Genomic DNA, 27,701 nt, shown 5'->3' with positions numbered 1-27,701 from the left:
ACCCCCGCAGAGGTTGGACTGCAGCCCCTACTATTCCTGACTGTTGCAAGGCCTGATGGGACTTGGTGTTAAACAGCATCTGATTTATGTGTTGGCCCTACTTTTTCACCAGCATCAGGAAGGGGGGGTCCTTCCATCTGCAGCTGCAGAGAAATAGTCCGTTCCTGGGAGTTGCTAGCAAAGATATCGCCACACCCACTTGCAGGATCAGTTTGGACCAGTCCGTATGTTAATCGACAAGGTTTGGCTGCAGCTTCCGTGTGGAGTGGACGCATGGCCCATCTGTGACCCTTGGTGGTCATATGGCGTGCCAGTCACACAGGATGCAGAAAGACCAACCAGGTGAAGCAGAAGATGCTTCTGTTTATGGTACTCCCACCTGATTTCTCTGTTCCAGATAAGATTTATTTACTTAGCTTCTATGCTGCTCAATAGCCAACAGTCCCTAAACAGGACCATGCTACAAGAAAACAACCAGAAACTTTTTCCATAAAGAACATTTAAAAAAATCGAAACAATTTAGCAGCAAAACTATTTAATACAGAACAATCTGTTAAAAAACACCAAAGTATCCCATCAAGCTGTTAAATCACCTTTAAAAATCTATCAATACTTTGGTAAAAAGAACTGTCTTAACCTGGTGCCAAAAGGGTGGCAAGGTTGGCACCAGGTGGGCATCAGTGGGGGATCATTCCGCAGCTGGGGGCCGCCACAGAGAAGGCCTCGTCCTTGTTGTGGCCCTCTGGTTTCCCTTGGAGCTGTTGCTCAGAGGAAGGCCTTGACGTTGCTTGTCGTGCCCAGGTAGATGGGTTGCGCTGAAAAGGACACTGCGCATCTCGTTCTCTGTGCTGTGAGCAGCTGCAACAAGGGCTGGGACACCTATTTGTGTTTTACAAGCATCTCGCAGATCGTGGTAAGAATTCCAGAGGAAGATGGAAAGGGTCCGGAAGGAAGGACAGTTTGCATGAAGCTCTCTCGGATCTGGAGCCTGGCATGCAGCACCATCTGCATGGATGTCCTGCTAAATTCAGTGGGGCTTCACTCTCAGCCAAATGGGACTCCGGTGTAAATGTAAAGTATGAAGAGCCAGTGTGGTGTGGTGGTTAAGACCCCAGGGCTGGGACTCAGGCGATTCGGGTTCTAGTCCCCCCACTCAGCTATGGAACCAGCTGGGTGACTTTGGGCCAGTCACAGATTCTCAGCCCAACCTACCTCACAGGGTTGTTGTTGTGGTTAAGATCAAGAGCAGCAGGAGGAGAATGGTGTAAGCCGCTTTGAGTTCTTTGTAAGGAAAAAGGAAGGCTATACATCTAATAGATAAATAATGCATCCCCGGTTTGCAGGAATGCAGGCTAACATTTTGCTCAGTCACGGTGATCAGACTAAGAAGCAGAAGCTGGGCACTTGCCCAGCTTCTCAGCACCGGAACTGGCTGTGCTGTATGTGGACTCGGGGTGAGTAGAAGTCCTGTGGGTGGTTTTGACTTCATCCCCCAGAAGCTCCTGGCAGTCTGGCCAGTGGTCAGGAAAGCTGGGAGCTGGCACTGACACCCCCTGGAGAGCGGCCTCCCACTCATCTCAGCTGCTTGAGGATGTGCAGCCTCAGCTTACAAGAAGCACCTTCCTCTTTTATTCTGAGAAATGCAGCCCACAGTCAATTGCAACGGGCGAGTGCAGAAGTGAAAGCTGGTCAGTCATTCAGAACAAAGGAAGCTGACAAGCCCAGTGGTGCTTTGCCCCAGGTTCACACAAGCAGGAGTTCCGAGACTTGAGCATCACCCCACGTGCCTTGGAAAGATCTGACTGAACAGCACGTCGCAAGGGCGGGGAACATCTGTGGCTCTCCAGGTGTCTGGGACTGCCGCTGCCATTAGCTCCACCCTGCCTGAGGGATGAGGGTCAGGGATGAGGGTCAGGGATGAGGGTCAGGGATGATAGGAGTTGCAGTGCATCAACATAGGCCCACTCATCCATGGCATATATCGGGTGCAGAACCTCAAGGGGATCCAGTCTGGCCCACCTGAACTCTCCAAATGGCCTGCTCACTTCCTTTGGTCCTCACACCTCGTTGGTTTTTCCCTACCTTTCACTATTGGAAAAAGCCAACATGCCTTTGCTGAGGCTTATCTTTTGGCAGAAAGAGCTTTAGGTGAAAAGATGCTGGGGTTTGGGAGAATTTGGCCCCAGCCACCAAGGAGTGCAGCCCCCAAGAGCTTCTCCCAGTTGCAATGTGGCCCTCGAGCTGAATGGGCCCAGTACCCCTGCTGTGTTAGCTCTCCTTGAGACACCAAATGTCCCTGTTTGCCTGGGGCATTCGCTAGTTTTTGGTACTTGTTTTTGGTACTTGTCCCTGCTTTCCACCTGGTTATGGCTTTGGTGAGTGATCTTGGGGATACCTGCTAACTCTTGTCAGTGGAACCGCAAGTTCCTGATAAGTCTCTCCTGTGGGAGGCTGCTGTCTGACGGGGATGCTGCTCTTGCAGATTTGTGCAAAGAGTAAGTGGGTTGGAATTTATGACCTCAGAGATCCCTTCCAACACCAAAATTTTATGGCTATGCCCATTTTTAAGCCACCCAGACCAGCTGGCATCATCATCCTATCTTTATGGGGGGTGGGGAGGGAATCCAGTCAAGAAACAACAAAAGAGGAAGGCATTTATGTGGTACTTATGCGGTCCCAAAGAGTTGGGACCGCATAATGTTCCTAGCTTTGTCAGCCAACCTAATGTACCGCTGTGCTGTTTCATGGTGTGATTGTGCTTCGAGTATGCTGGGAGAAGAACTTACCTGTAGTTCCATTTGCAATCCTCCACACGCTTACCTGGAACTAAACTCAAACCCCATGGGACAGACTTACGATGCTAAACAAACACTGCAATTTTATACATGTCTAGTTGTCCAGTTGCATCCTGTCTGAAGGAGAAGCCTTCTTCAGACTTGCCCTCCTTCCTTGTGAATCTGTTGGACTCCCAGCTTTCTTTTACCACAGTTCTATGTTTATGTTTAGAAACATAAGGGCAAAGCAAATGCGGTAAAAACACAAATCAACTGAGAATAATAATGATGGGCCAGGGCATTTTAGCTTAAAGCTCTTACTGCCAAAGTCTTAGGAAAGGGATTTCAATCTTCTGGAGAATGCAGGGAAACTGCACACAGAAGTCAAGAAGCAACCAAATGATTGGTGGTTGGGGTAAGGGGGTGGAGCCCAGAAAAGGGGGCATGGTCTTCTAGGGAACCCCAGATAGCCAGGTTGGGTCTCCAAGAGGGCTGGATTTGGCCTCAGTGGCCTAAGGTTCCTCACCCCTACACTAACAGACATTCACCATGGCCAGCTCATTTCCAGTTCATGCTTTACCATGGAGAAAAAAATGCTTTATCTTTGCAGTTCATGCTTTACCTTTTCCGAGTTTCCAGAAAAAATGTATGTTTAGCCGCAGGAGAGTAACAGCCTAATCAAATAATTCCCACCACTCTGGAAACAGGATGTCCATTCATATGTCCAATTTAGGACTTTCCTCAAATTATGAAATTTTAGAATGTCTGAATCTGGGGTTTTCTCCCTGCAGAACCTGGCACATGCCCATTATCTGCTATGGGACTTGGAAGGGCTTTCTGAAGAGCAGGGACTGACCACCTGTACCTCCAGGTCTGCCAGCTGGAGACTGGTACGGCTGGCAATTGCAGTCCATGTATCCATACCCACAAGGAAAGGCCAAACATACAGGCAGCTCTGGTGCCCAGAAGGGTTCAACTGCAATGCCCTTCAGTCCGACCCATTTGAGGCACCAGGCTGGGAAAGGCTGCTGTCCTTCTCTGTATCTACGTGCTGGTCCTGCAGGTTTCCTCTTCAAGAGGAAAGGGCCTTCTGTAAAGAAGAATGGCCCCTTGAAGAGAAAACCGCCACACAATAATTTGTATTGCCACAGGGATGTTGCTGGGAAAAACCATCAGCTAGGACTGCAGATAAGCAGAGGTAATGCAGAAACCTGCAGAGGGTGGCAGGTGGTGTCACCATTCCTGCAAATCAAACAGTCCTACTGCTTTGGCCCTGTGAGCCCCTGTTCCACTGCAGCACTGTTACTGTAATATCCCAGCAGCATCTTGGGATGCCTGGTGATACAGAAGGATCGAACTGCTTTGCTGTCTCCAAATATTAAGGCTTTAAAGTGTGTTGACTGCTTTGGCATGGAGAACTCCTTGCTGGGGGAAGCCCTCTGGTTTTCCCTCTGGTTCAGACTCCCATTCACCAGCCCATCTGCTGTAGCTTCCCTTTGAATTCCTCGTCTCCAACAGACCTAACAAGGTGAGCTCGGAACCCCACCTGGGACTCTGTGCACCATTGAAACCCAAAGGGACTGCAGGGGAATGCTGGAGTCAAAGCCACTGCAGGGCTAGACGTCATCATCATCGTCGTCGCATGGAAAGCCTGCCTCCTGTGCATTAATTTCTAGACTGATGTACCTTAGCAAAAAATAGTTCAAACTAGGATGTGAAAGTGAAGGAAAAACATATGTAGATGAAACCATGGGGGTTATTTTTGTACCAGGTGACCAGACTCTGGCTGGTGTGGTTTCTGCTTTTGATTCCCACACAATCGGAGCCCAAAAAAGAAGCACAGAGGGGCCACACAGTGTTACGTACGTAGCTTCACAGCATTGCCAAATTAGTGATGTTCTTCAAGGGCCATTGCAAGCGGCTCACTCTTCCCTGCTCAGCCCTATCAGAAAGAAACAGCTTTTTGCTTTTCGTATTTCCCAGCGCGGTTCGTGCAGGGCCAGCGCTCAGCGGCAGTTGCAAAATGGAGAAGTTTGCTGAGCAAATCGTGAGTCAAGGAACCTTAATCAGGAAGGTCAGCTCCATGCTGCTGCTCCTTCCTTTGCTTCTGGGTCGGGCTGGCCACTTTGTAAGCAGGTGGGCACGGGAGAAGTGCCCCAACACCCAGTGGTTGAAGGGAAGAAGGCCCCCTGTCCACTGCCCAGCATTTCTAACTCCCTATTAGGGGTTTATTAGGCTTTGACACCATTGGTCGAAAAGCTGATAACAGAAACAGAGAACTATAAATACCATTAAAATAAAAAAAAAAAAACTTGAAAGTTTGAGGTGAGGAGGTAGCTACAGGTTCTGCATTCATATTGAAAACCTGAAACAAGATGTAAGAAGCAGGGTGAGAGAGACCCTTAATTCCTTGCTTTTTTTTTTTTCCCCATGACACACAATTGTCTCCCACTCTTGTCTGTTTTCAGAAAGACGGGGTGACCACTGATGCATTGCCAATAATGAAGACAGAGACTGTATAGCACAGCTCTAATTTACATTATATATGCAGATCTTATATATGACTCTCTGCATATGAGAGCAGTGACTCTCATTTAAATAGAAACAGGACACATGCAGCAGGCTGTGTGGAGGGAATGAGAACAGGAGATGACTGGGGACGCATGGCCGTTCCACCACTCCGGTGCAAGGGTTACTTTTCCTCTTCCCTCCTCATTCCATTTTCCTTGTCTGCTTATTGCAAGCCTGTAGGCACTGACTGCTTTCTTATATTGACTGCATATAAGCTGCTCTGGAGATCTGCTCTGGATGAGGGGCAGGATAAAAATATATGAAATAATTTATGAAATAAATAAATGGTGTTTTTTTTTTCCAAATAAATTGCTGGAAAAACCGTGGCCAGATAAGCAGCCTTGCTCTGAAGCAAGCTTCTTTTTGATAGCTCTTGCTAAACCAGGTTCAGACTGGCTCTCTCTTCAAGCAGAGGGTACCTTCAGATATGAAGCTGTCCGTGTGGCAGAACAGACTTAGCCAGCCTCGCGGGTGTTGTCCGACTGCTGGCGTTTGCAGCCCCTTGGATGCGAGCTCTTGCGGGGTTGAAGCCGGTGCAACAGCGTGAGCATCCGTCTCAAGTAACTGACCCTTTTTCCTGTTCATGTTTCTTTTGTCTTTTAGGCACTTCTTCTTATCCAGCAAGAAACATGGAGCAAGTACACTGACCTGAACTACAACCCGGGTGAGTGTCAATGCAGGTTGCGGAGAGAACAGCATCTTGCATGTCAGAGGAAGAGCGTGAAAGACTCTTCTCCATTCTGAGCGGGGTAGGGAAGAGCTGGGCTGGAGCAGCGCTGACTGCAAAAGCACAACCTGAAGCAATTCCTGTTTGCGGCTGAAACGTGGGGCTGTGGGTCTTGAGGGAGCAGCCACAAAATGGCTTTGGGAACTGCCTTTGGCCAGGTCAGGCTGCCAAGCCACGGTTGGCCTGCTCTGACTGGCAGTGGCTCTCAGGAGCCGCCTTCCCTCAAGGCGGAGTGAGGTCGCTGATCGCGGTGTCCTGAAAGGGCAGCAAAACCAGCGCGATGCAATTTTATTCAGGCTGTATTTTTCTTTCCAAGGAAGTGGGGCTTGGGGGATTTTTTGCCTCAGTGGCAAAAGAGCTTGACAGGCCTGGCTGGGGAGGGTGGGCACTGATTAGCCGTTCTACCCCAGGGAACACAAAGTCTTCGCCAGGGTAGGGTCAGTGCAGCACAGGGCCACAAGGCTGGTGGCCGGTTTGCAGGGAAAGCTGTATGAGGCGAGGCCGAGGGACGTGGGTCTTTTCAGCCTGGAGAAGAGGAGACTCAGAGGGGATCTGTTGGCGACATGCAGGTATGTGAGGGGGTGTCACATGGAGGTGGGTAGAGACCTGTTCTCGCCTGCAGAGGAGGGCAGGATGTGCTCAACAGAGCCAAGCGCAGGGAGCCAAGGTTCAATTTGGATGCCAGGAAGTACTGCCTGACAGTCAGGACCCCGAGGGTGTGGAAGGGGCTTCCACAAGAGGTGGTTGAAACCACGTTGGTGAGGGCGTTCAAAGATAGGCTGGACATGCACATGGTGGGCATGTCATGAGTGGAGTTGGCTAGAGCCAGAGGTCAGGCTAGATGGCCCGGGAGACCCCTTCTGACTCGCGCAGTTTCTATGTCTTTGGGCAGCTACGGTTGCGGTCCATGGTTTTGGACATGGCTCTTTCCCATCATCTGGGACAGAGCAGGAATGCTCTGTGTTCAGCCCGACTTCATCCACCAAGCTCCATTAACAATGCCCCCATCGGTGTCTCCCTCCATCTCCCAGAAAATAAATCTGAATGTGCAGGGACTTCCTTGCCTTTCACTGACAGCCCACCCCTTTGGCACAATTGCTAGGACGATCTATGACGTCCCGTCCACTGTTTTATTTTCACCCATTTCCTCCTCTCTCCCCATTCTGCATCGAGGCACCACTTCTGCATCTCAAGCCCGTCAGAGCAAATGTAGCAAGAGCGTGTCCACGGGAGACTTGGCCGTGCCGTAGCTTCGTGTCTGTCCAAACCGCGGAATGGCTGCCGCCGTGTGCAGAGGCCCCTGCGGGCTGCCGAGATCCCCGAGGACGATCGGTGGATGTGTGCCCCAGTTGCCAGTTTGCAGCATCCTCAGACGCAGCCTAGATTGTCGGGGGGCTGTCTGGAGGGAGGGCACAGGCCCCCCCTGCCCCCACATCACTCCTGACTCGCTCTCGACTGCTCCACTAACCCAGGGCTGTGGGTGGCAGGTGGTCCTGATGTCCCTGTCACTCCGGATTAGGAGATGTTTCCCCCCATCCGTGCCGTGACTGTACACTCATCCCTCCAACAAATTTCCTTTCTCCGCCGCATGTAGCACCAGGGTCTGCCTAAGGGTCTTGTTTGGATGGAGCCTTCATCTTTCTTTCTTCCAAGAAGATGGGCAGAGCCCATTTTTCCAAAGACAGGAGAAGGGATTGGCAAGGCAGAGCAGAGCGGGGTGGGGGCACAATTTATTTATTTAATGGCTGTCTCAGGCAAGTTAAATATTCCCCCCCTGCAGCACACGAAGACATTTGCGTCTTCAGTCTTAGAGTGGCACCACACTAGCGCATTAAGGAATCGGGCTGACCGACAAGGGTACTCTGTGTTCCCGTCTTCGTTCTGTGTTTCATGTCATTTCTCTTCCTTCCTCTCTATTTTATTATGGCTCCTCTGCTCCAGATGGTCAAGAGAGATCAGAAGGCTCTCAATTGGTGTCCCTCGGATTCCAGGAATATTGCCTAGCCTGCAAGCTGTGCGCCGCCTCTGAAAATGCGAGGCCCCAGCACACACCCACACGCCCTTTCCCTGAGATGCTTACACAGCTGACAGGCTCCCCCGAAGTCTTGATCCACCAGGTGGTCGACTCGTTTGCCTCCACAGCCCCTGGAAAGGCCCTGGAAATCCTGCACACCAGTTCATCTTTGAGCTCCTCTGTCTGCAGAGGAGACGTACCCTTTGAATCTTCCACCAGATGTATGATGCAGGGCCAGCTTCCCTGCTTCCCCCTGCATTTGTTTCATCTCTATTTCCTGGAGGTTTCCATGGTAGCAGAAGGATGGGGGGCTGGCACTCTTGTGGTCAAAGTGGGTGTGCTAGCAGTGTAATAGGTGTGTGTTGTGGCAGGGGAGGGGGGGATCCTTCCCTTCACAACATCACGGACCTGCTTATGGGCCATGGCCCATTGGAAGGGTGGATTGTGACCCTGCCATGATTCCTGGTCTGTGTCTTTTTCAACCATCTTCCAAGATGCCCTCATAACACTTTCAGAGACCCCCAAAATAACTCCAGTTCTATAGCTCAGGTGGAAGGTAGGCTGGCACCATGTGTAGAACTCTGGATGATCTGCAGCAGATCACCAAGGATTCCCAACTCATATCTGCTGAGCAGTAATAGCAACAGAACAATATTCCCTTCTCCATCCTCAAACTATACTGTTGAAATGAAAATAATCATGGGGTTCTCAGCCCCAGAATTTTCTGTGGAAGAACTGGGAGGTCCGTTCAGCCCTCAAAAACAATACCTGGACTCAGAATTCTTTAATTCAGACTATCTTTCGTGCCTGGCTCTGTTTGGTGGGTTTCAGGGGTCTAATAAAAATAAAAAAGCAAAGGAGATTCTGCCCACTAGAAGCCTGCCCATGTGTGCCACGGCTGGCAACCAGCACGCAATCGCAGCCCCGGCCCTTCTGACGCTGCCCTTCTGCATCCCGCCTCGCCTCCGTGCACAAATGCCTTCCTTTGGCTGGCGCTCCAAACATGTTGCTGTGCAACCGGCATGTGGCAGAAGAAGAAAAAACCCAACATCCAACTGTCCTTGAGAAGAACAAAGGCAGCCAGTGCTCTGTTGCCTTCCCCTTCCTCAAGATTCAGTCTGCATCACGCTGTCTCTCCCCTGCACTCTGTCACACATCCTATTCCCAGTGTCAGTGTTGAAATTCCTGCCCTCCATACTGGGCAACAGAGAAGTGCAGCCCTTTACCGTCTTGGCTTCAGAAAACTGTGAACACGCAGGGGCACCGTTTAAAATAAGGTGTGTGAGTGTGCACGTGTGCAGGGAGTGACTCCCCCACCCCCGGGTTTGATATGACATGTGGCGATTATCCTTCAATAGCACAGACCTCCTTCAGTTATTATGTACGAAAAGCAAGAAGTGGGCTTTTAAATGCACTTCTTCTGTTATTGGGGTTTAAAGTACAATCCAGTGTGTGTTTAGACAGAAATGAGAAATGATGGGTGTGGGTGACTAGGACATTCTGGGAATTGTAGTTCTTTTGCCTGTTTAAATGTGCTTAGGTTTGTGCCCTTACGGAGCAACCCTATGGGATAGACAGCCAAAGGATGGAGGCCCCTGAAACTGGAAACGTCAGGGATTGGGGCCCTCCATCTGTTCTAGGCCAGGCCGGGCTCTTTCAGACAGGGCTGAAGGAGTGATAGAGGTGTTTTGTTCTGTTTTATTTTTGCCTCTCCATCCTCCTTGGAAGCAATTCTTGTGAGGTGGCCTGCCGAGCCCTTCTGCCATGGTGTCACTACCGAGAGAGCTGTGCGGAGAGGCGTTTGGGTCCCGCAGTCCTGTGCGCTTTCCTCCGTGTCCATGGGGCCGCCCCAACACACCCATTTCCTCCCTTCCCAGCCAAGTAAAGGGGCACATGATGGGACTTTCCAAGAAGGTTGGGTGAGGTGGTGAGATCCTCAGCCAGATCTCCTCTGACGTTGGACCTCTCCTGAGGGACCTCTCCTGGACGTCTTCTGAGGGCCATAGCACTGTTCTTTGCGTCTTGAGAACATCAAGGCGCAGGTCTCCGGACCGTCTGTGCATCCAGTTCTCTGTTCTGTTATCTCCATCTCTTTGCTGGTCACAGCTGCAACCAAGACTAGCCCTACTGTTCAATAGAGTGAAGTGGAGGCCTCAGGAGGCAGACGCAGAAGTGGCCAAGGTGGCAGCTCCCTGGCTGTTCCCACTGCTGCAGGACTGAGCTGTGTGCCTCAGGCGGCCCAGGCTGTGCCCCAGCCAGGATTCCCCGAGTGCCTTCCAGTTGTCATGGATGAGAATTCCCATCACCCCAGCCAGCTGCCCTGATGTGACGCAGTTCCACACATCTGGAGGACATCTGGTTGGGAAGGGCTGCCTCAAGGGTGGTGAAAGGTGCTGCCCCAGCTGCAGGGCTGAAATATAACAGCACAAGGCAGGATGATCTAGAATAGAACGAGGAGCAACTGGGGCTCAGGAAGGAAGATGTCCTCAGCGGTCCACCATGAAATGGTGCCGCCTCCACAGCCCCTCCTCACCCTCCTGCTCCCCACTCCCTCCCTCTCCTCTGCAGCTGCTGCCCAGCAATGGGTTGTGTGCAATGCAAGAAGAAGAAAGCGAACAAGAGCCAGAGCAATGGTGGGGAGGGGGCAGGTAACCCACCCCCGACCTCCTGCTATGACCCTGACCCCACCCAGCAGAACCTGCACAACAGCTTCACCCGCATCCCGGACTACAACAACTTCCAGGGCACGCCGGGGCCTTCTACTCCTGCCTTCATGGGGGGCACCAACCTGTACCCCAGCTCTTCCCTGCACGTCCATGGAGTCGGGATTGCAGGTCAGTGTCCGCAGAGACGCTGCCACTGAGCGAGAGGAGGGCCTGGAGATGGGGAAGGGTCTCTGCCGCATCCTTCCCCTGTGCTTTCCCATTCTGCTGGTGTTTTGGCTTGGCATTTGTATGTTGGGCCACAACTGGCCACCTTGCCTGAGAATGATGGGATGTCGTAGTCCTGGGGGTGGGACACCTTGGGCTCCGGGCCACATCTGGCCTTCCTAGAGTTCCAGCCCTGACCACTTAGTTCCCGTAGTTTCCCCTTCCCCTTTCTGACCATACTCCTTCCCCTCTGCCCCATCCACCCCCCAGCATTTGGAGTCTCCCAGCTTTTGTGCAGCTCCCTTCCCCTTCTGTAGGGGGAAAGGCTCTGCTAAGGTTGAAACGCCCACCCTAAATCTACAATAGGCCGCCATTTTTTAGTCCACACTTTGACTGTTCCCCTCCTGAGAGCTGCTCCAAAATAGAAGTTCTCTCCTGGGGTGAAAGAGGTTCACCACCCGTGCTGAGGTCTGTCGCCTCTTCAGACCACCGAGCTGGAGAGGCTGGCTGTCCTTTCTTGGTCCAGCTGAGTGGGGATGGCCTGTCCGGAGGGCTGCATAGCCGTCCAGGCTGCGGTGATGGCAGCTGCCCCCAGGGTCAGCGGGGGCTCCGGTGTTGCCTCTGCCGGCTTCTCACTGCCTCCTTTACCGATGGCCCTGCAGGAGGAGGAGTGACGCTTTTCGTGGCCTTGTACGATTATGAAGCCCGAACGGAGGATGACCTAACATTTGTGAAGGGAGAGAAATTCCACATCATCAACAACACGTGAGCATTGGGCGGTGGCCCCAGGGGCACGTGGGCGGGGGGCCTGCACCCCCAGCGGTCCTCGAAGGCTGGCTCCTCCTCTTCACTGTGGCCGGTCCCCTGCCTCCCACGTGGCCCAGGCTGACTTGTGTTCTGACTCGCTGCCTGGCAGTCAAGCACCTGGGGGCACTGCTGGGAAAGAGGAGGAGGATCATGGCAGTGCCAGGGCAGACGTGGGGATCGGGGCCAGGGAGGGAAAATAAGCCCCGGTAGCTCATTTCCCACCCTGCACTAGCAAGTTACTCTAATTAAGCTCAGTGGGTGCTGCTGTTGGTGTCATCTGAGGCTGTCGGGTGCAGGCCGCTTGCAAAGCACCCCAGCACCCGCACATCATCTAGGGTCACCGGATGCTTTCTAATCAGTTCCAGTGAGGTTAATTAGGGTGATTTGGCAGCAGGTGCAGAGCAGAAAAATAAGCTTTGAGGGCTCCATGATCGTGCCAACCTGGTCACTGGGGGGGGGGGGCATTGAGTGGGTCTTTGCCAAGGGTTCTCCAGCACTTGGAACCAGCGCTGCATGCGGGACCGGAGCCTTGCTGAAGCAAGGCAGGCCTGGGGTTGGTCAGGGCATGGATAGGAGGCCACGTGGAAATGCCATGCATGCTGCCTCCAGCCCCATTGGTTGGAGGGGTGGGAGAAGAAAGACGGGATAGAAACCCCCAACTGGAGTGTCATGGCCAGCCAGACCTCCGTGATGCGTCTCTGCAGCAGCTGCACAGCTGGGATAACAACAGACTAAGATCAATTTCAGAAACAGCAACACAAGCCCTGATCTCACTCCTCCCCAGAAGACACCCTTGTGGGGTGGGGACTTTTGTTGCTGCAATGCTGGCAGTTGCATCGAGTGAGGAAGTCCCACTAGGAGATCAGCCCTGTTATCTCCAGGACCAAGCAATGACCGTGTGGTGGAGAAGGATGCATTTGCCTCAGTGCTCTGCCCCGTTTAGGAGACACGTCCCCACTACCTGCCCCAGTGTAGGCACTCCACTGCACTGCTTTGCAGTCGCCTCAGCGTGTGCTCACACACACACGCAAATCACACACAGCCTTTCCCTGAACCCCCATGATATCAAACTAATCCCTCTGACCCTCAAATCAAAAATCCCCTTTCACCCTCACGTTTGAACAGGGAATATTCCTTTGAGTAGTAGCCTTCTGGCTTTAGTTGTAGCCATCCCTGATTTGGCAGGCAGTAGAAAAGCAACATCCCAAAATTGGGCTCCTCTCCTTGCTGGAGATGGGAAGCTGCCTCCCACTCACAAGGAGCGGGTCTTTGGCAAAGCCAGTAGACCTCAGTTGCTCACGCAGGGCCCAGCCACCCCAAAATACCTTGCATTGCAACAAGAAACAAAATATTGCGACTGAAAAATTAACTTCCTCCTCAATGCCTGTGTGGACTGCAGCTAAGCTCTGGGGGAACCAGGAGATTCTGAGCAAGTGGCCAATGACGTCAGCACCCTGCCGACGAAAAGGTCCCAGTGCTTCTGCCCGCTGAGCTCAGACTCCAGTGCACCAGTGCTTTGGGTCACTGAACCCAGTATAGGCTCCTCTTACTGGCCAGGGCTCTCCCAAGCTTCCCACCTGGGATCTTTCCCAGACGTTGCCAGCCAGTCTTTTGCACTGCAGGTGTTGGGGAACAAACTCGGGGCCTTTTGCTGTGAAGCACCATCCAGTTACGTTCCCTCTGCTGGCGGACCTCCTAGCAGGCTCACCAAATTCCTCTCCTTTTTCTTCAGGGAGGGTGACTGGTGGGAGGCACGGTCTCTGAACACGGGTGCAACAGGCTACATCCCCAGCAATTACGTGGCTCCTGTGGACTCCATTCAGGCAGAGGAGTAAGTATGGCAGCAAAACTGGAGAGAGCAGGCCTTTGAACCATGGCTTGTCTTCAGACTCGGGATTGTTGTTCTAAGGTGGGTTTTTGTGTTCTCTGAACTCAGCCGTGATGACAAACCATGGTGAACAACCCACAGTTGACAATCTGGCAAGAAACTGTGTGCTCTCTTCATGGGTTGTTTGTGGTTAACAGGCCATGGATTCAGCCAGACAGTACCCACGTTTCAGCAGTGGCCCCAATCCTGAGCCTGAGTTGGGTTGCCCAGAGCTAGTCAGTGGCTCCACTTTCCAATGGGATGGGCTTGGGTGAGGATCTTCTCTTTCTCTCTCTCTCTCCTTTCTCTCTCTTCTCTCTAGAATATTACTTCTACATCTCCTTTCCCAGGTGGTACTTTGGGAAAATTGGCCGTAAGGATGCTGAGAGGCAGCTGCTTTGCCATGGCAATCCCCGGGGCACCTTCCTCATCCGTGAGAGTGAGACCACCAAAGGTACTTCTATGCCAGTACCCTTCATCTCTAACCACTAGGGAAGGAACTGACCAAGGCATCTCCAACATCTATCCAGCACACAAGAGGGAAATGCCTAATTGAAATATATAGCACAGCTTTCCTCTTTCCAGTGGCTTTCTAGGCAGTTGGACTACAACTCCCATCATGCCAGCCAGCATGGTGTGGGAGGTGTAGTCCAACAGATCTGGAGAGCACCAGGTTGGGGAAGGCTGGTCAAGCTCTTCCTCCAGGTCCACTGTTGTGGCAAGAGATGGTGTGGAAGCAAAAACATTCTCGGCGTTTTCTTTGTGGCTGTGTTGGAGGAATGAAAGAGAGAAGCTGCAGAAGGGAATTGGCAGTGAGCAGTGCGGTCTTGCGTGTGTTTACACAAAGGGAAGGCATGCTGTGTCCAGTGGGGCTTACTGTGCAATAAAGATCTGAGAATTGCACAGCTGGCTGGAGCGTGCTGGGAGCTGGACACCTTTTCTGTCTAAACATGCACAGGGTTGCATTCTTAGCGGGGCTGAGCTGGATTCCAGTATTCGCCAGGGCAAATAGTGCACTTTTCTTACCACTTAAGCATGCGCATGGGAACATCACTTCTCTGGAAAGCAACACCCTTGTCAGACTCTGCCTGCACACAAAAAGGCCTATAAGCTGCTCTGAGGCTTTTGCAAATGGAACGGCATAGAAATGGTCTAAATGAATGAATGAATCAATTAATTAATGTAGAAGGCTCACTTTACTTTCCACCAGTGGGACAGTTTTGCTGTGACTATTGTTCTTAAAGAAGGAATTCCTCCCAAGTGCTCTCAGAGATGGTATAGACCCTACAGGAGAGGACTGTACCATATGCTTTTACGGACAACTTGAACCAAGTGTCGTCCTTGATTTCTGATCTCATTTCTTAATCCCTCATGGCTGTGTTTAATTGTTAACATAGCCATATTGGGGGGGGGGGGGTAAAACATGGGTCTCCTAAAATCACACTTAGAAAGCCATAATTTTCAATTTGCAGTAAAAAGCAAAGTGCAAAAGTTATGTTTAAAAAAAAAGTCCCAGGAAAGAATTGAGGAGATAACGTGTTACTAATCGCCAAACGAGGGATTTTTCCTCCCTGTAAGTTTTCAGTGCCAGCGGAAGCAATGGTTTTCCCTTATTTTGTGGCATTCTGTGCTGCCCCGGAGAGATTCCTGTGCAGCAATGTTTCCTACGCACATTCCCTCTCTTCTGGCAACCGCGACCAACTCCTGGACCTTGGTGTGCCAATGGGGCCGGGGAGGCGCATGACCTCAGGAGCCCATCAGCCCCACGCCACTTTCCATAGGCACCTTCATGAGTATTGCCCATAAAGGTACCTGGCTTATAACTAAGAGAAATCCAATTTTTGATGCACTGGATGGGAGAACGAAAAGGCAAGTAAACCAAAGCAAATCCAAGGACATGACTTGAGTGCTTCCCAGTGAAGGGGATCCCAGCAGGAACCGTTCCAGTGCAGCTATTTCGTCTTCTCTCCCTGGATGGCACTTTCTCTGCAAGAGAAAGAAAGAAAGAAAGGCAGGCAGGCAGGCAGGCAGAAGTGGCAGCAGGAAAACACAACTGGAGGAGAATGTTTCTGGGTGGACACCCACCCACCAAACAGAATTTCCGAATAAGGCTCTGGGATCACACCACACCCTCCTTCTCCAGCCGAGAGAAATAGCTCATAGCTTTGACAGGACTCTGGGTGCACAGCACCACCTGCTGGCTCGCAATAGCTTTACTCCTCCATCCTTTTCTTCTGCTTCCCGGGACATGCCGCCTTCAGGTGTGTGGAGGGTGGGTATTCATTGGACCCTCCCTTTGACCTGACCCCCTGTCCTTCTGCCGTCCTTCTGCCAGGTGCCTACTCGCTGTCCATCCGCGACTGGGACGAGGTGAAGGGCGACCACGTCAAGCATTATAAGATCCGGAAATTAGACAGCGGTGGCTACTACATCACCACACGGGCTCAGTTCGACACCGTGCAGCAGCTGGTCCAGCATTACATAGGTAAGGCGTTGTGTGAGTCTGGAGCAGCAGGAGACCAGGAAGGGATTAGCAGTAAACAGGGAGGTGCTTGGATTCCAGATGTTCCTCCATCAAGTCCTCTGAGTGGCTGCAGCAGTTCATTTGATTGAACAAGTGCTGGAGGTTGAGCCTGCCTGGAAAGGATTCCCTGCCAGCCGTTCAGCCCTCACCTCAAAACGGCAAGCATCGCAGCATTGTCGTCGTTGTTGATGCATTGCTTTTAAAATAGGATTTTAATTGTGATTTTAATATTTATACACAGACTGCTTAGGGATTTCCCTTAATATAATATGGAAATTGAACAGATAAATAAAGAGAGGAGGCTGCCTGGCACACAGCCATTGGGGGGAATGGGTGTTGCCATCTGGAGAATCCTGCGAGGCCAGTGCTGGAGGTGAGGTTGGCAGATCTGGAGGTTCGATGCCCCTGCGGCCAGCCAAACTGAGCGAGGCCGGGCATGTGGGACAGGTTCCTCTCTCCTCTGGAAGCATTGCCTTAATCCCACTGCCCAGGCAGGAAAAGCCCCTTCTGTGACCGTTCCCGGGACATCCTTGTCTCGGACAGAGCCGGAGGTACCCCTGGCATTGGCTCGTCTAGAGCGCCTTTACAGGCATTGCTGCCTTGCACATAGAATGCCTGGATGCTCCTCGAAGCCTGGCAAACGCTCCGCTGCCGGGCTGCAAGGTGCAGAGCAGATCAGCCCGCCCCGAGCAGGCAGGGAGCTGGATGTATGTCCCGCTGGCCAGTGGGGGGAGCTGGGCAGCTGCTGTTTCTGCTTTTCCATCGCTCAGAAAAGACCCAGGCAATTGTTCTGCGCAAACCAGGCCTAGAAACCTTGGCGCAAACAAGGAAGAGCCTCTGCAAATATTCCTTCACCTGAGTGAACTTGGGTTGCTTCTGCTGGCAGGCTGACCTTGGGAGTGGCTATGGAAACATGTACCCCCGGCCCCATCCGATAAGCTGATCTCTCTTAAAGTTGCACAGCCAAGCAGTTACTCAGAAGATTTTGTAAGCCCAGGGCAAGATGGCCTCACCATCCGTTTTTTTCCTAGGAGAATCGATCGCACGGATTGCCCTTGTCTGGGTGAAGTTAACAGTCCAGAACAACATTTGCTATTTATTTATATCTTACCCTTCCTCAAAGAAAGGGTGGGGAATAAGTTCCTATCTAGGTGTCTTTTGGAACACAGCTCCCAGCATCCCTGGCCATGCCAGCGAGGGCTTCTGGGAGCTGGAGTGCAGCATTTGGAGGGCCACATATTCCCAAGCCCCACTGTAAGGCACCCGGGGCAGCACACCTGGTAGTTCCTCCCTCCCTTTATGCTAACAACAACCATGTGAAGTTGGCCAGGCTGAGGGACTAAGTGACCCACGGCCTGCTGGGATTAGAACCTGTCCTCCTCATCCTTACCAGCACTTCCACCCACATCCCCACACTTTCTCCCCACTAGAAATGCATATCTCTAAGCTCGCTTTCCCCAACCCAGCAACACCTCATGCTGGCTGGGACAGATAGGCATTGTAGTGAAACTCATCTGTAGGTGACCATGTTGCTGCAGGATGTGCTAGACTCCTGGGCATTTGAAAGGCCCGCCTGTCTCTTGCCCCCGGAGCACAGGCCAATATCCAGCTTGCTGGAAATGAGGGACGGGCTGCAGTCTTGTGAACCCCCTTTTCGCCTGTTTCTCTCCTGTTTACTTTCCACTGGGAGAAGAAAGAGAAAATAAGGCAGGGGCAGCTGGATGCACAAAGTCACATGCAAACTAGCAAAAGCGGTTAAGCATCAGGATGTGCATCCCCTAGGAAACGGAGGCGCAGTCTGCAGCTGGATGTTTATCCTGTTGATCGCAGCATCTGCTGTCAGATTTGCATCTCGTTTATGCTCACCATTCCCCAAAGCAATGATATTTTGGAGGCTCCACAGAGTTTCTGTGGGGTAGAAAAACAGGCATTTGGGCAGCAGCAAAGGACGTCGCACCGCGCATTTCTAATGCTACCTTCTGCCCGGATTGATGCCGGTTCAGCTTAGGAGACAAGACCTCCAGATCTAGGAGGGAAGGTGCCAAGGTCCAGCAGGCCCATAATGCTCCTGGCCATTGGCTGCAGCAGCCACTGTGGATGGGAGGGTACCTGTTGCAGGGACTGCTCTGGTCTTTTCTGTGTGGCAAAGAAATTTACCCTACTGACCTTCTATATCTATAGGAACCTTTTGGAGAGATCTAACAACTGCAATGATTTTGCCAATTCTCCATTATGTGATGATGATAGCGTCTTGCTATAACCACTATCCCCTGCAGCCTCCCCTGATGCCAAGAAAGCAGGCGTCTCATAAGGCAACTGCCAGGCCAAAGCACCCTCAGGGCAGAAGGGCCCCTTTGAAGAAACGAGGCTCCCGTGTGCCACCCCCTGGCGGTGTTGAACCGCATCTCCCCCCCCGCCCCCAAGACCTCCAGCGTCTGGACCTGCTTTCTCATCGATCTTTCTCTTTCTCCCGATGCCTCTCTTCCCCGCTCGCGTTTCCTTCGGCAAGAGAGAGCTGCAGGGCTGTGCTGCCGCCTGGCCGTGCCGTGCCACAAGGGGATGCCCAAGCTGGCAGACCTGTCCGTCAAAACCAAAGACGTTTGGGAGATCCCGCGAGAATCGCTGCAGCTCATCAAGAAACTGGGCAATGGGCAGTTTGGGGAAGTGTGGATGGGTAGGCCTGGTGTGAAGAAATTGGAAGGCTGAGCGGAAACGGGAGGAGGAAGAGGAAGAGCACAGCAAGCCTAGAGCCAGCTGTGGGGGGGGGTGCGTGAAGAGTAGAACCAGTACCAGTGCCAGAGTTAGTGAGTTATGAGGACCAGGATGGCCCACAGTCTTTCCATGCACATGGGTGCATTTGCTTTTAATCCACTCCTTAAGCCTTCTTCATCTCAGCAAAGGAATTTAGGGCAGAGGAGGGTCAGCGCCTTACTGCAGTCAGAGAACCATGAGAATCCTCAGTCCCTGCAGATCACCTGAAGATCAACCAGTGGGAATCACCCGCCTACTGCAGATTCCCGGCCAGTGTACCAGTGGATCCAGACCTACGTCCTGCCCGTGGCTGCCACACAGCATTGGCCGGTCCTGGGTACCGAACATTGCACTGGCATGGGGTGCTATTTCAGGCCACCAATCCAGCACCTTTGCTCTGGACAAGCTGTAGTTCCCGGGTGGTGGTTCCAAGGCAGGTCTGGTTAATTTCAGAGCTCTTACCCTGGAGTTTACCCTGGCCTGGATAACAGTCTCAAGGCTTAGCTTTTAAACGGATGCCTTCCCTGAGAGCCAGGCGTTTGAGAAATCAGGGCACGGACTGCTGCTCTCGCTGCACGCCGTGGGCACCACCTGGTGGTCAGAGATTGTGACAAGATAACGTGGGCTTGTGCTGTGCTCCTCCTGGCCCTCCTCCCGGCTCCAGCCGCCCCCCGCAGTGCATGCCATCTCCATCACTCCATCTGCCATCTCATTCTCTCTCCCTCGTTCATCTCATCCCACTTCCCCCATTCCACTCCTTACAGGGTACAATGACGGGCTCTGCCACCTACTAACCAAGGTCTGCCCCAATCTGAAGCCCCAGACTATGGGACTGGCCAAGGACGCGTGGGAAATCATGCGCGAGTCTATCCACTTTGACATGAAGCTGGGCATGGGATGTTTCGGAGATGTATGGATGGGTAAGGCAGGAGGATGCTCCATCCTGTTACTGGGCCCAGACCGGGGGGGGGGGGGGGGTTCAAAGAGAAGGATCTGGCAAATCCCACAGGGCAGGAGCATGGGACCTCTGCCAGGTGGTGGGAGGAACTCAATTTCGGGGGAGCTCTAGGGGCCAAGGGCAAAAGGGGCGGTGCATATAGGCCAGCCTATTGTAATTGAAAGCCCTTGCTGGTCCTGACCCAGCTTTAGGAGGGGCATGGTTGGGCACCTGCCAAGGGCCCATGCCCACACAGGGGCCCCCCAGAAAGAATCCTCTGGGCTTGCTTCACCATTGTGATCTGCCGCTCTGGCCTCTCCTCTGGCTTGGACGGCAGGGGGACAAGAAGGAGCCAAGGGCACCACCGACACCCTGCTCCCCGCCTCTCTGCTTGCCAAGCGAGCCAGCGGCTGCACGGATGAGCAGGGGGCTGAGGAGCAGTAGCAACTGGTCACCAAGGGGGCACTCTTGCCCGCGGGCTCTTCAGACCATGGCGTGGAAGGCACCGATCCGCACGGGGCTCTTCGCCCGGGAGGCACTCCTGTCCCAATCATTTCATTTCGGCTTGAGGCAGCACCGCCCTAAGCCAGCCATGGCTTTTCCCATCATCTCCATTTCCACTGGGGGCGGCAGGTGGGGGCGGGCGCTGGGCAGTGCTGCGGGCTTTCTTCTGCTGCCCCTCCTCATGGCGACGCTGTCCTTGCTCCAGGCACTTGGAACGGCACCACTAAAGTGGCGGTGAAGACGCTGAAGCCCGGCACCATGTCCCCTGAAGCCTTCCTGGAGGAGGCCCAGATCATGAAGCGCCTGCGGCACGACAAGCTGGTGCAGCTGTACGCAGTGGTGTCGGAGGAGCCCATCTACATCGTCACAGAGTTCATGAGTCAAGGTGCGGCTGCGCTCGCGTCCGACTCGTGGCTCCGGCAGGGCAGCACCACCTCGGGGAGGGCGGGTGGCTGGCTAGCAGGCTGGAAGGGTGGTCAAGGAAGTGCTGGGGTTGGGTGGTAGAAGCTGGAACGAAAGGCCCCTTCCCCATAGTCCTACAGCCCAGGGCGGTGTCATGCAGCTGGAGGGTGGGAGATGCAGGACAGGTGCAAGGAAGGGCTTCGTGCAGAAGCAGATGCGAAACACACCCTTCTGAAGCCAGTTTGGATGGCTTTAGGTGGAGATGGACCAATTCATGGAGCAGAAGGCGATCAGTAGTGTCTCCAGTACATCTTCATCAGTGTGCATGACTTGATGGACGACCTGGTGCTTTTGCACTCAGGTGCTACCTGTGGGGTTCCTTTGGGCCACTGGGTTGGCCACTCGGTGAACAGAATGCTGGACTAGCTTTGGTCCTTGGTCCAGGTCTTCGGTCTGATCCAGGACAGTTCTTCTATTTAACCCTGTGCCCCAGTGAGAGATCCCAGATGTAGGTTGCAGGTAGCCACATCACAAAAGGCTCAAATAAGCCACTTGCTTCAACAAAATTGCTTCAACAAAAGCTGGCCTATATCCCTTTCTGCCTCCAAGGAGGCTTTCTGGTCAAATAGTCTAACAGAGTATATGTAATTTATAGTCTAGTCTAATCTGAAATTCCAGGTTGCTACTTTCAAGAACATATCTCTTCTGTCAGGCCTTTCCAGATTAGTTTTGGTTTTGCTTTAGTCTAAATTTGAATTATTGTTGATTTCAATTTCTTGTAAACTGCCCAGAGTCCATGGGACTGAGACAGTATAGAAAAATATACAAACATACATACAGTGATGGACTTGCCCAGTTGTTCAGACTATTAGTCCATCACTGGGCAGGTCCATCACTTAACCAAGGACAATTTGCTACAAGAAACTGGGAGCTTAAAAGCCAATGGGGCAGAGAATTTGGGGTAACCAGCCACAGGCAGGGGCTGGACATGGGATGCTGGGAAGGGGTGCTTGGAAGCAGCTGATCTCCTCAGTCTTCTTTCCCCAGGGAGTTTGCTGGACTTTCTGAAAGATGGAGATGGTCGTTTCCTGAAGTTGCCACAGCTGGTGGACATGTCGGCCCAGGTAACCTGAGATGGAAGGGACTGCACACGTAATTTTTCATCCCCTCTCTAGAATTGCAGGTTAAATGCCTCCCCAATTAAATTTTGCCCCAACAAGTTAATCAGCTCAAACTCTCCTTCAGCATCTAACTGTGCAGCCCTGTGTGCTGATACTCAGCAGCATGTGGGATACAGGATAAGTCCCGTGCAAGAGTGTACAGGATGGCATCTTAGTGGGCATTCCTGTGCATGATTAAACAGAAGACATGGGTGGGGAATGCTGGGAGTCGCGGGAGTTCTTTTGATATATGCAATTAGAAATTTTAGGCTCTGTCTTCAGCTTCCACTGGGTAATAATAAAAAATACAAAATATTGTCGTGTAAATTGCATTGGACACTTTTGTGTACATTACTGAAGTGCTTGTGTGTTGGGGAGAGGAATCTGATTCCATCAATGAGTGGACGATGGAATAAAGATGCCTGAAAATCAGTGACACACACAGAGCAAGTCTGCTTTAAAAATGGGAAGTCCATCCAAAATGTGGGTCTGGGGGAATTGATGGGAGAGCCAAGGTTTGATTGGCTTGTTTGCAGAATCATGGCACAGATCAAAAAGCTGCTGTGAGCACTGTTTGTTGTTTTAGCTGCCTTTTCCCTTGGTACAGAATTACCTTTTATGAGTACATGATAAAGAATATGCTGTGGATACTGTATTGTTGCTGTTGCTGGTCGTGAAGTCGCGTCTGACCCATCGTGTCCCCATGGACAACATTCCTCCAGGCTTTCCTATAAGCCCTCAAATACAATGTGCCACAAGATAGATATAGGAATGCCTCACTCATTTAAGTTGCAATCCTATGAATCTCTACCTGAGAGTAAACCCCACTGAAAAAGAAGTAATTTTTATTTTATGATACCAGGGCTGTAAAAAAATGCTATAAAAAGCCTAATATAATAGATGAGGACATCCACTATAGCAATAAAGGGTGGGGGAAACAGAAAAGACAGAGCTTACATCAGGCCTTTGGATGAATGAATGAAATTTTGATGTAAAATAAACGTACATTCCTTTCTTTCTGTCCCCCATGCTCCCATCCCAAGCAAACAGACGAGAGTCTTTGATGCAAGCAGCCCCTGTTGGCTGATGGGACTTTGGAGTGGACTTGCTGGGGAGTACGAGATGAGGAGGAGGAGCCCTCATACCACCCTTCCCTCACGTGGCCCCTTCCAGATATGCTGTACTACAACTCCCATCATCTGCTGCGGATGAAGGGAACTGAGTCCAACACATCTGCAAGGCACCAGGTTGGGGAAGGCTCCTCTGCGCAGCCCGGCACAGCGGAAATAAAATGTGTGTCACCGGGTCACGCTTGCCTTCTCGCTGCTCCGCACCATTCAGATTGCGGCGGGCATGGCTTACATCGAGCGCATGAACTACATCCACCGGGACCTGCGGGCCGCCAACATCCTTGTGGGGGACAACCTGGTCTGCAAGATCGCCGACTTTGGCCTGGCTCGCCTCATTGAGGACAACGAATACACAGCACGGCAAGGTGAGCTCCCACGCGTTGCCTCTAATGCATGTGTATCAGGGTTTGGGTGAAGCATCCGCAACTGTTTTGGACCCGCGGGCTATTTGGGGATGCAAGAACTTGCTGTGGACGGCCCCACAAAATGCTTGATTAGAGGATTGCTGCTTTGGTGGATACTGTAGCATCTCTACATCTTAGGTTGCCTTATTCAGCAAAAAAAAAACAGTTTAATTTTACTTATTTATTTTTCTGAAGTATGTCTAGACTGTTCGAATCAGCATAGTGTGCTCAGAACGGTTTACGGTGTCTGTTGGACACTGCAACATCTCTTTAATAAGGGATTGTCTAATTTCACTAATTTCCGGCGGTGCAATACAGTGAATGCCATTTTTAAACTTAAGGTTTGGCAATAGCCAGCATTTGGTTCTTTTTGGAAGGAGGTTATTACCCAAATAAATTTTGTACTGGAACAGCCTTTAATGTTCCTTGATGTACATGTGCTTTTAATTCAATTGCTTGGTTCATAGAAATTAACCAATGTAAAGGCAATTAATTTTCCACACCCTTTTGACAGCTCAAAGGGTATTCTGATATTCTGACGCTAGAGAGATAAGTACTCACCTCCTATAATACAATGGACTGAGGATCTTACCAAGCTTTTGATATATGAATGGGTGAAATTAAGATGTCACCAACTTCACATGGAAACTTATTTGGATATTTGAGTCATGTTGGTTGAAGCCTGTATATAGTTGTTAGAAGGTTGCATACATATATGTATATTAAGGGGAAAGAGTGGGGAATGGATACCTGCAGGTGCCACCCAGGAGACCCCTGGTCTAGCCAACATTGTCCGTTCTGACTGGAAGAGCAGCCCATGGTCCCAGGCATAAAGAGGTATCTTCCATCCCTTACCTACCGGCTCCATTTTAGCAGGATATGCCAGGGACTGAAACTGGAACCTTCTGCATGCGGAGCAGATGCTGCACCACTGAGCTGTGGACCCGTCCTCCCAAGACACAGGTGTTAAACGTTAGGCCCATGGGTTAAGTCCCAGTCTAGCCCTCTGAGGATCTCAGATGGTCACAGTCCTGCATTATACGAGTCACACCAGAAAAACCGTCAGGTAGCATAGTGAGCTTTTCCAGTGTCCAAAAGCCCGGATAGTTTCTTGAAGGCATGCCAAGGTCTTACGGCCTTCAGCTTGTTAGAAGAGCACCAGAGATCAGTGCCTTGAAGCTGCCTTCCCCAATCTTGCTGTAGACAAGGGCTGTTTTTGCTGTGAGAACAAAACTGTTCTCTTTATCGAAGCAGCTTCTGCCCTCTCTAGAGCATCCCAGGAAGTGGGGTCAGAGCCTGTGTGCACTGAACTTTATAAAATCCATGGCAAGAGGCCTTGCCGGTTGTTCTCTGCCCAGGGAGAGGAATTGGCTCATTGCTCTCCCAGGCAACTCTGGAGTCCCATGGGGCATCCCTGGCCTATTCAGAGAACCAGTTTGGCCACAGAAAGGGGGAGTGCAAGCTTTATTTTGCTTGTCTATTTTCTGCATCCCTCTTCCTACATTATATTCAAAAGACTGTGCCTCATCTTTGATACAGGAGGTTTCATTTCTTCCCAAGAATCTTCAATTATAAAGTGAGCTGACTTAGCTGGACCAGAGTCCTGGAGCAGAAACACTCTCTCCTTTTCCCCAAGCCACCAGGTTTTTGTGTGTCCCCCACCCACTAAAAGGGGGAATGCCTCTCCTAAGGCAAAACAGTCTACATTTCCCAGCATGCCTGGCCAGCATAGCTAGACATTGTAGGGCTTTTCCCCCTGTCTAAACACACACAGGATTATATGCTTCAGTTCAACATATTGTCATATTTGTTATTTTGGCTCCACACCATTTTCCTTAAGCCCTATCACCTTTTGTCTCCCTCTCCTGACTGCAAATCCGACCCCTGTGAACCTCTCCAAAATTTGGTTTGACCCCCAGGCTGAAAGGCCTGTTGTGGATCATGTTTGCTGTAGTCCGACAAATCTGGAGCCACAGTGAATTTCCAAGCCTAGAGCACAACTGCATCATAAATTAGAACTTCTTTGTCTCGCTTTCCTTCCCTTTTCTTGCCTCAAACAGGGCTTGTTTCCCATGAATGTACTTGCATGGCGTGTGCAGAGGGAAAAGGCCATTTATAATTCCCCTGTGATCTCATCCGTCCTGTGGGGATGAAAGCTCCGGACTTGTTTATCCTGCTGGCAAGCAGGCAGGCTGGCCAGCAGATCAATGAGTCCGCAAATGACTTCCAGGTTGCAGGCTTGCCTCCTTCCCTCCAATGTCAACATCTTATTCCGTTCTGCTTCCTGGCAGGTGCCAAATTCCCGATCAAGTGGACAGCCCCTGAAGCCGCTCTTTATGGCAAGTTCACCATCAAGTCAGATGTGTGGTCCTTTGGCATCCTGCTGACAGAGCTTGTGACCAAGGGTCGAGTACCCTACCCAGGTGAAACCTCTCCCTGTGACTCTTCTCCTCCTGTAAGATGCGCTGGCGGAGGGTCGGGAGGGGTAGCTGTTGTAGTTTGGTGAACTGCCTTCTGGAACTGCAGTTCCCAGAGTTCCTTGGGGCAATCAAGCTGGCCTTTGGCCTGTTCAGCCATTTCATGTTTGTGGTGTGAACACCTTCTCATCCAGAGCATCCCTGAAGTCACTTCCTAAGCACTGCTATGCATTCCCTCCCCAGGACAGAGACACTCTCTCTGCAGAATGGCCTGCATTTTGTATCATTCCTGTTGATTAGCACATTTCTTCGTGCCTGCCAGATGCCCTACCCCGAACCTCTGCTCTCTTGTGGGGTGGCTTGTTAACTGCGCCCTTGGATGGCATGGGAAAGTATGGCAGGGGCATGGGGTTGTCCCAGTCCTGTGACTGCTTTGGACCTACGGGCCTCCTGTTCTGCTGCCTGTAATGCAGGGATGGGTTTCTTCAGCCCAGGGGGCCAAACCCAGCCATTTGTGATTCCCCTGATGGCGATGCCTCTTCCCCCCGGCCCCAGCCCCTTTTTCCAGGCCCCCGATCCTTTGGTGGTCTCCCAGCTTTTGTACAACCCTCCCCTCGTTCTGAAAGGTTGAAACACCTCCCCTGGGGCTGAGCTACTGGCAAGAGGAGTGCCAAGCCACAATATGCCAGCATTTGGCCCCTCCCCGATTGTCCTCTGCCCCACCCCTTTTGCCTTAGGCCCCACCCACCAGCAGCATGATGCCCTCTAGAGCATCCTGGAGATTGCATCCAGCCCATTGGCTGAGAAGGTCCCAGCCAGAACAGTTCCCAGAGGGATTTCCTGAGGCACCTGCCTTGCACAGAGTCGGCGGGTGGCTCTGACTGCGGCCCTGCCCTGGGCCTCCCTTCGTTGCAGGCATGAACAACCGGGAGGTGTTGGAGCAAGTGGAACGGGGGTATCGCATGCAGTGCCCTGGAAACTGCCCCCCCTCGTTGCACGACCTGATGCTGCAGTGCTGGAAGAAGGAGCCCGAGGAGCGCCCCACCTTCGAATACCTCCAGTCCTTTCTTGAAGACTACTTCACTGCCACAGAGCCTCAGTATCAGCCGGGGGACAACCAGTAACTTGCCAGGAGGGCTGGCTCGGAACCGAGACCGTGGATGGGCCACTCACGGGGGCCTCCGTGGAGGGGGGCGCTCTGGGGCGCGGCCGTCGGGAGACGCAACCCTTCCCCTCGCCAGGGGCTGAAGATCCCGTTTTTGTAGAACTGGAGTCGGACTCCTCTCTCTCTCTCTCTCTCTCTCTCTCTCTCTCTCTCTCTCTCTCTCTCTCTCTCTCTCTCTTTCTCTGTTCTCTACTTTCTTCTTCTTTTTTATATAATTCCAAGTTGTGGCAGAAGGGGATGGTTTTGTTTTTTAAGAATTGTGATTTTGTGTTTTAAGTCCTGCCCATTTCCTGGGGGACTTCCATTTTTGGAGTTATAGAGGACAATGAGCCAGGCTCAAGGTGCGGGGCGGGGGGAGGCCGGGGGGGGGGGAAGAGGAGAGAACGTGGGTTTTGTATTTTGTCTTCTCTTAACAACGTTACCTCTGTTTCCCTCTCCTTTCCTTCCTATGCCAGGTAGGGAACTTGTGGCTCTCCAGATCTGGCTGGACTGCAATACCCATCATCCCTGGCCACAGGTCCTGCTTAAAGGGGCTGATGAGAGATAGAGTCCAATGAAAGACTGCAGGTTCCCTGACCCAGCCCTACATAACTCTGGAAGGGGTGATTACTGGGTAGTGAATACCTATTTTCTCCTTTCCTATCGACCCTGATGTTCCCAGCTGAGCCCCCCAACCC

At 51.9% G+C, this 27,701-nt stretch overlaps 1 protein-coding gene across 2 annotated transcripts in view; it reads left to right on the top strand.

Moving 5' to 3' along the window:
- Positions 1 to 27,300, top strand: part of FGR (FGR proto-oncogene, Src family tyrosine kinase) — a 55,640-nt gene extending 28,340 nt beyond the window's left edge. Inside the window, exons 2-13 of one of the 2 annotated variants that reach the window (XM_044434940.1) lie at positions 5,949 to 6,009; positions 10,655 to 10,920; positions 11,619 to 11,721; positions 13,496 to 13,594; positions 13,981 to 14,084; positions 15,966 to 16,115; positions 19,670 to 19,825; positions 20,552 to 20,731; positions 21,796 to 21,872; positions 23,250 to 23,403; positions 25,734 to 25,865; positions 26,775 to 27,300. In XM_044434940.1, the coding sequence (XP_044290875.1) occupies positions 10,668 to 10,920; positions 11,619 to 11,721; positions 13,496 to 13,594; positions 13,981 to 14,084; positions 15,966 to 16,115; positions 19,670 to 19,825; positions 20,552 to 20,731; positions 21,796 to 21,872; positions 23,250 to 23,403; positions 25,734 to 25,865; positions 26,775 to 26,983 (1,617 nt within the window). In that variant the 5' untranslated portion in view covers positions 5,949 to 6,009; positions 10,655 to 10,667 and the 3' untranslated portion in view covers positions 26,984 to 27,300. Of the gene's footprint in view, positions 1 to 5,948; positions 6,010 to 10,654; positions 10,921 to 11,618; positions 11,722 to 13,495; positions 13,595 to 13,980; positions 14,085 to 15,965; positions 16,116 to 18,663; positions 18,829 to 19,669; positions 19,826 to 20,551; positions 20,732 to 21,795; positions 21,873 to 23,249; positions 23,404 to 25,733; positions 25,866 to 26,774 lie in introns of both variants that reach the window. The other variant, XM_044434939.1, reaches the window with a different exon arrangement.
- The last annotated feature ends 401 nt before the right edge of the window (positions 27,301 to 27,701 follow it).

Source organism: Varanus komodoensis, unplaced genomic scaffold (assembly GCF_004798865.1).
Source record: "Varanus komodoensis strain SLA01 unplaced genomic scaffold, ASM479886v1 scaffold29_1, whole genome shotgun sequence".
In the NCBI taxonomy this organism is placed as follows: domain Eukaryota; kingdom Metazoa; phylum Chordata; class Lepidosauria; order Squamata; family Varanidae; genus Varanus; species Varanus komodoensis.
The sequence above is the reverse complement of the archived record's forward strand: the minus strand, read 5'-3'. Positions and strand labels throughout refer to the sequence as shown.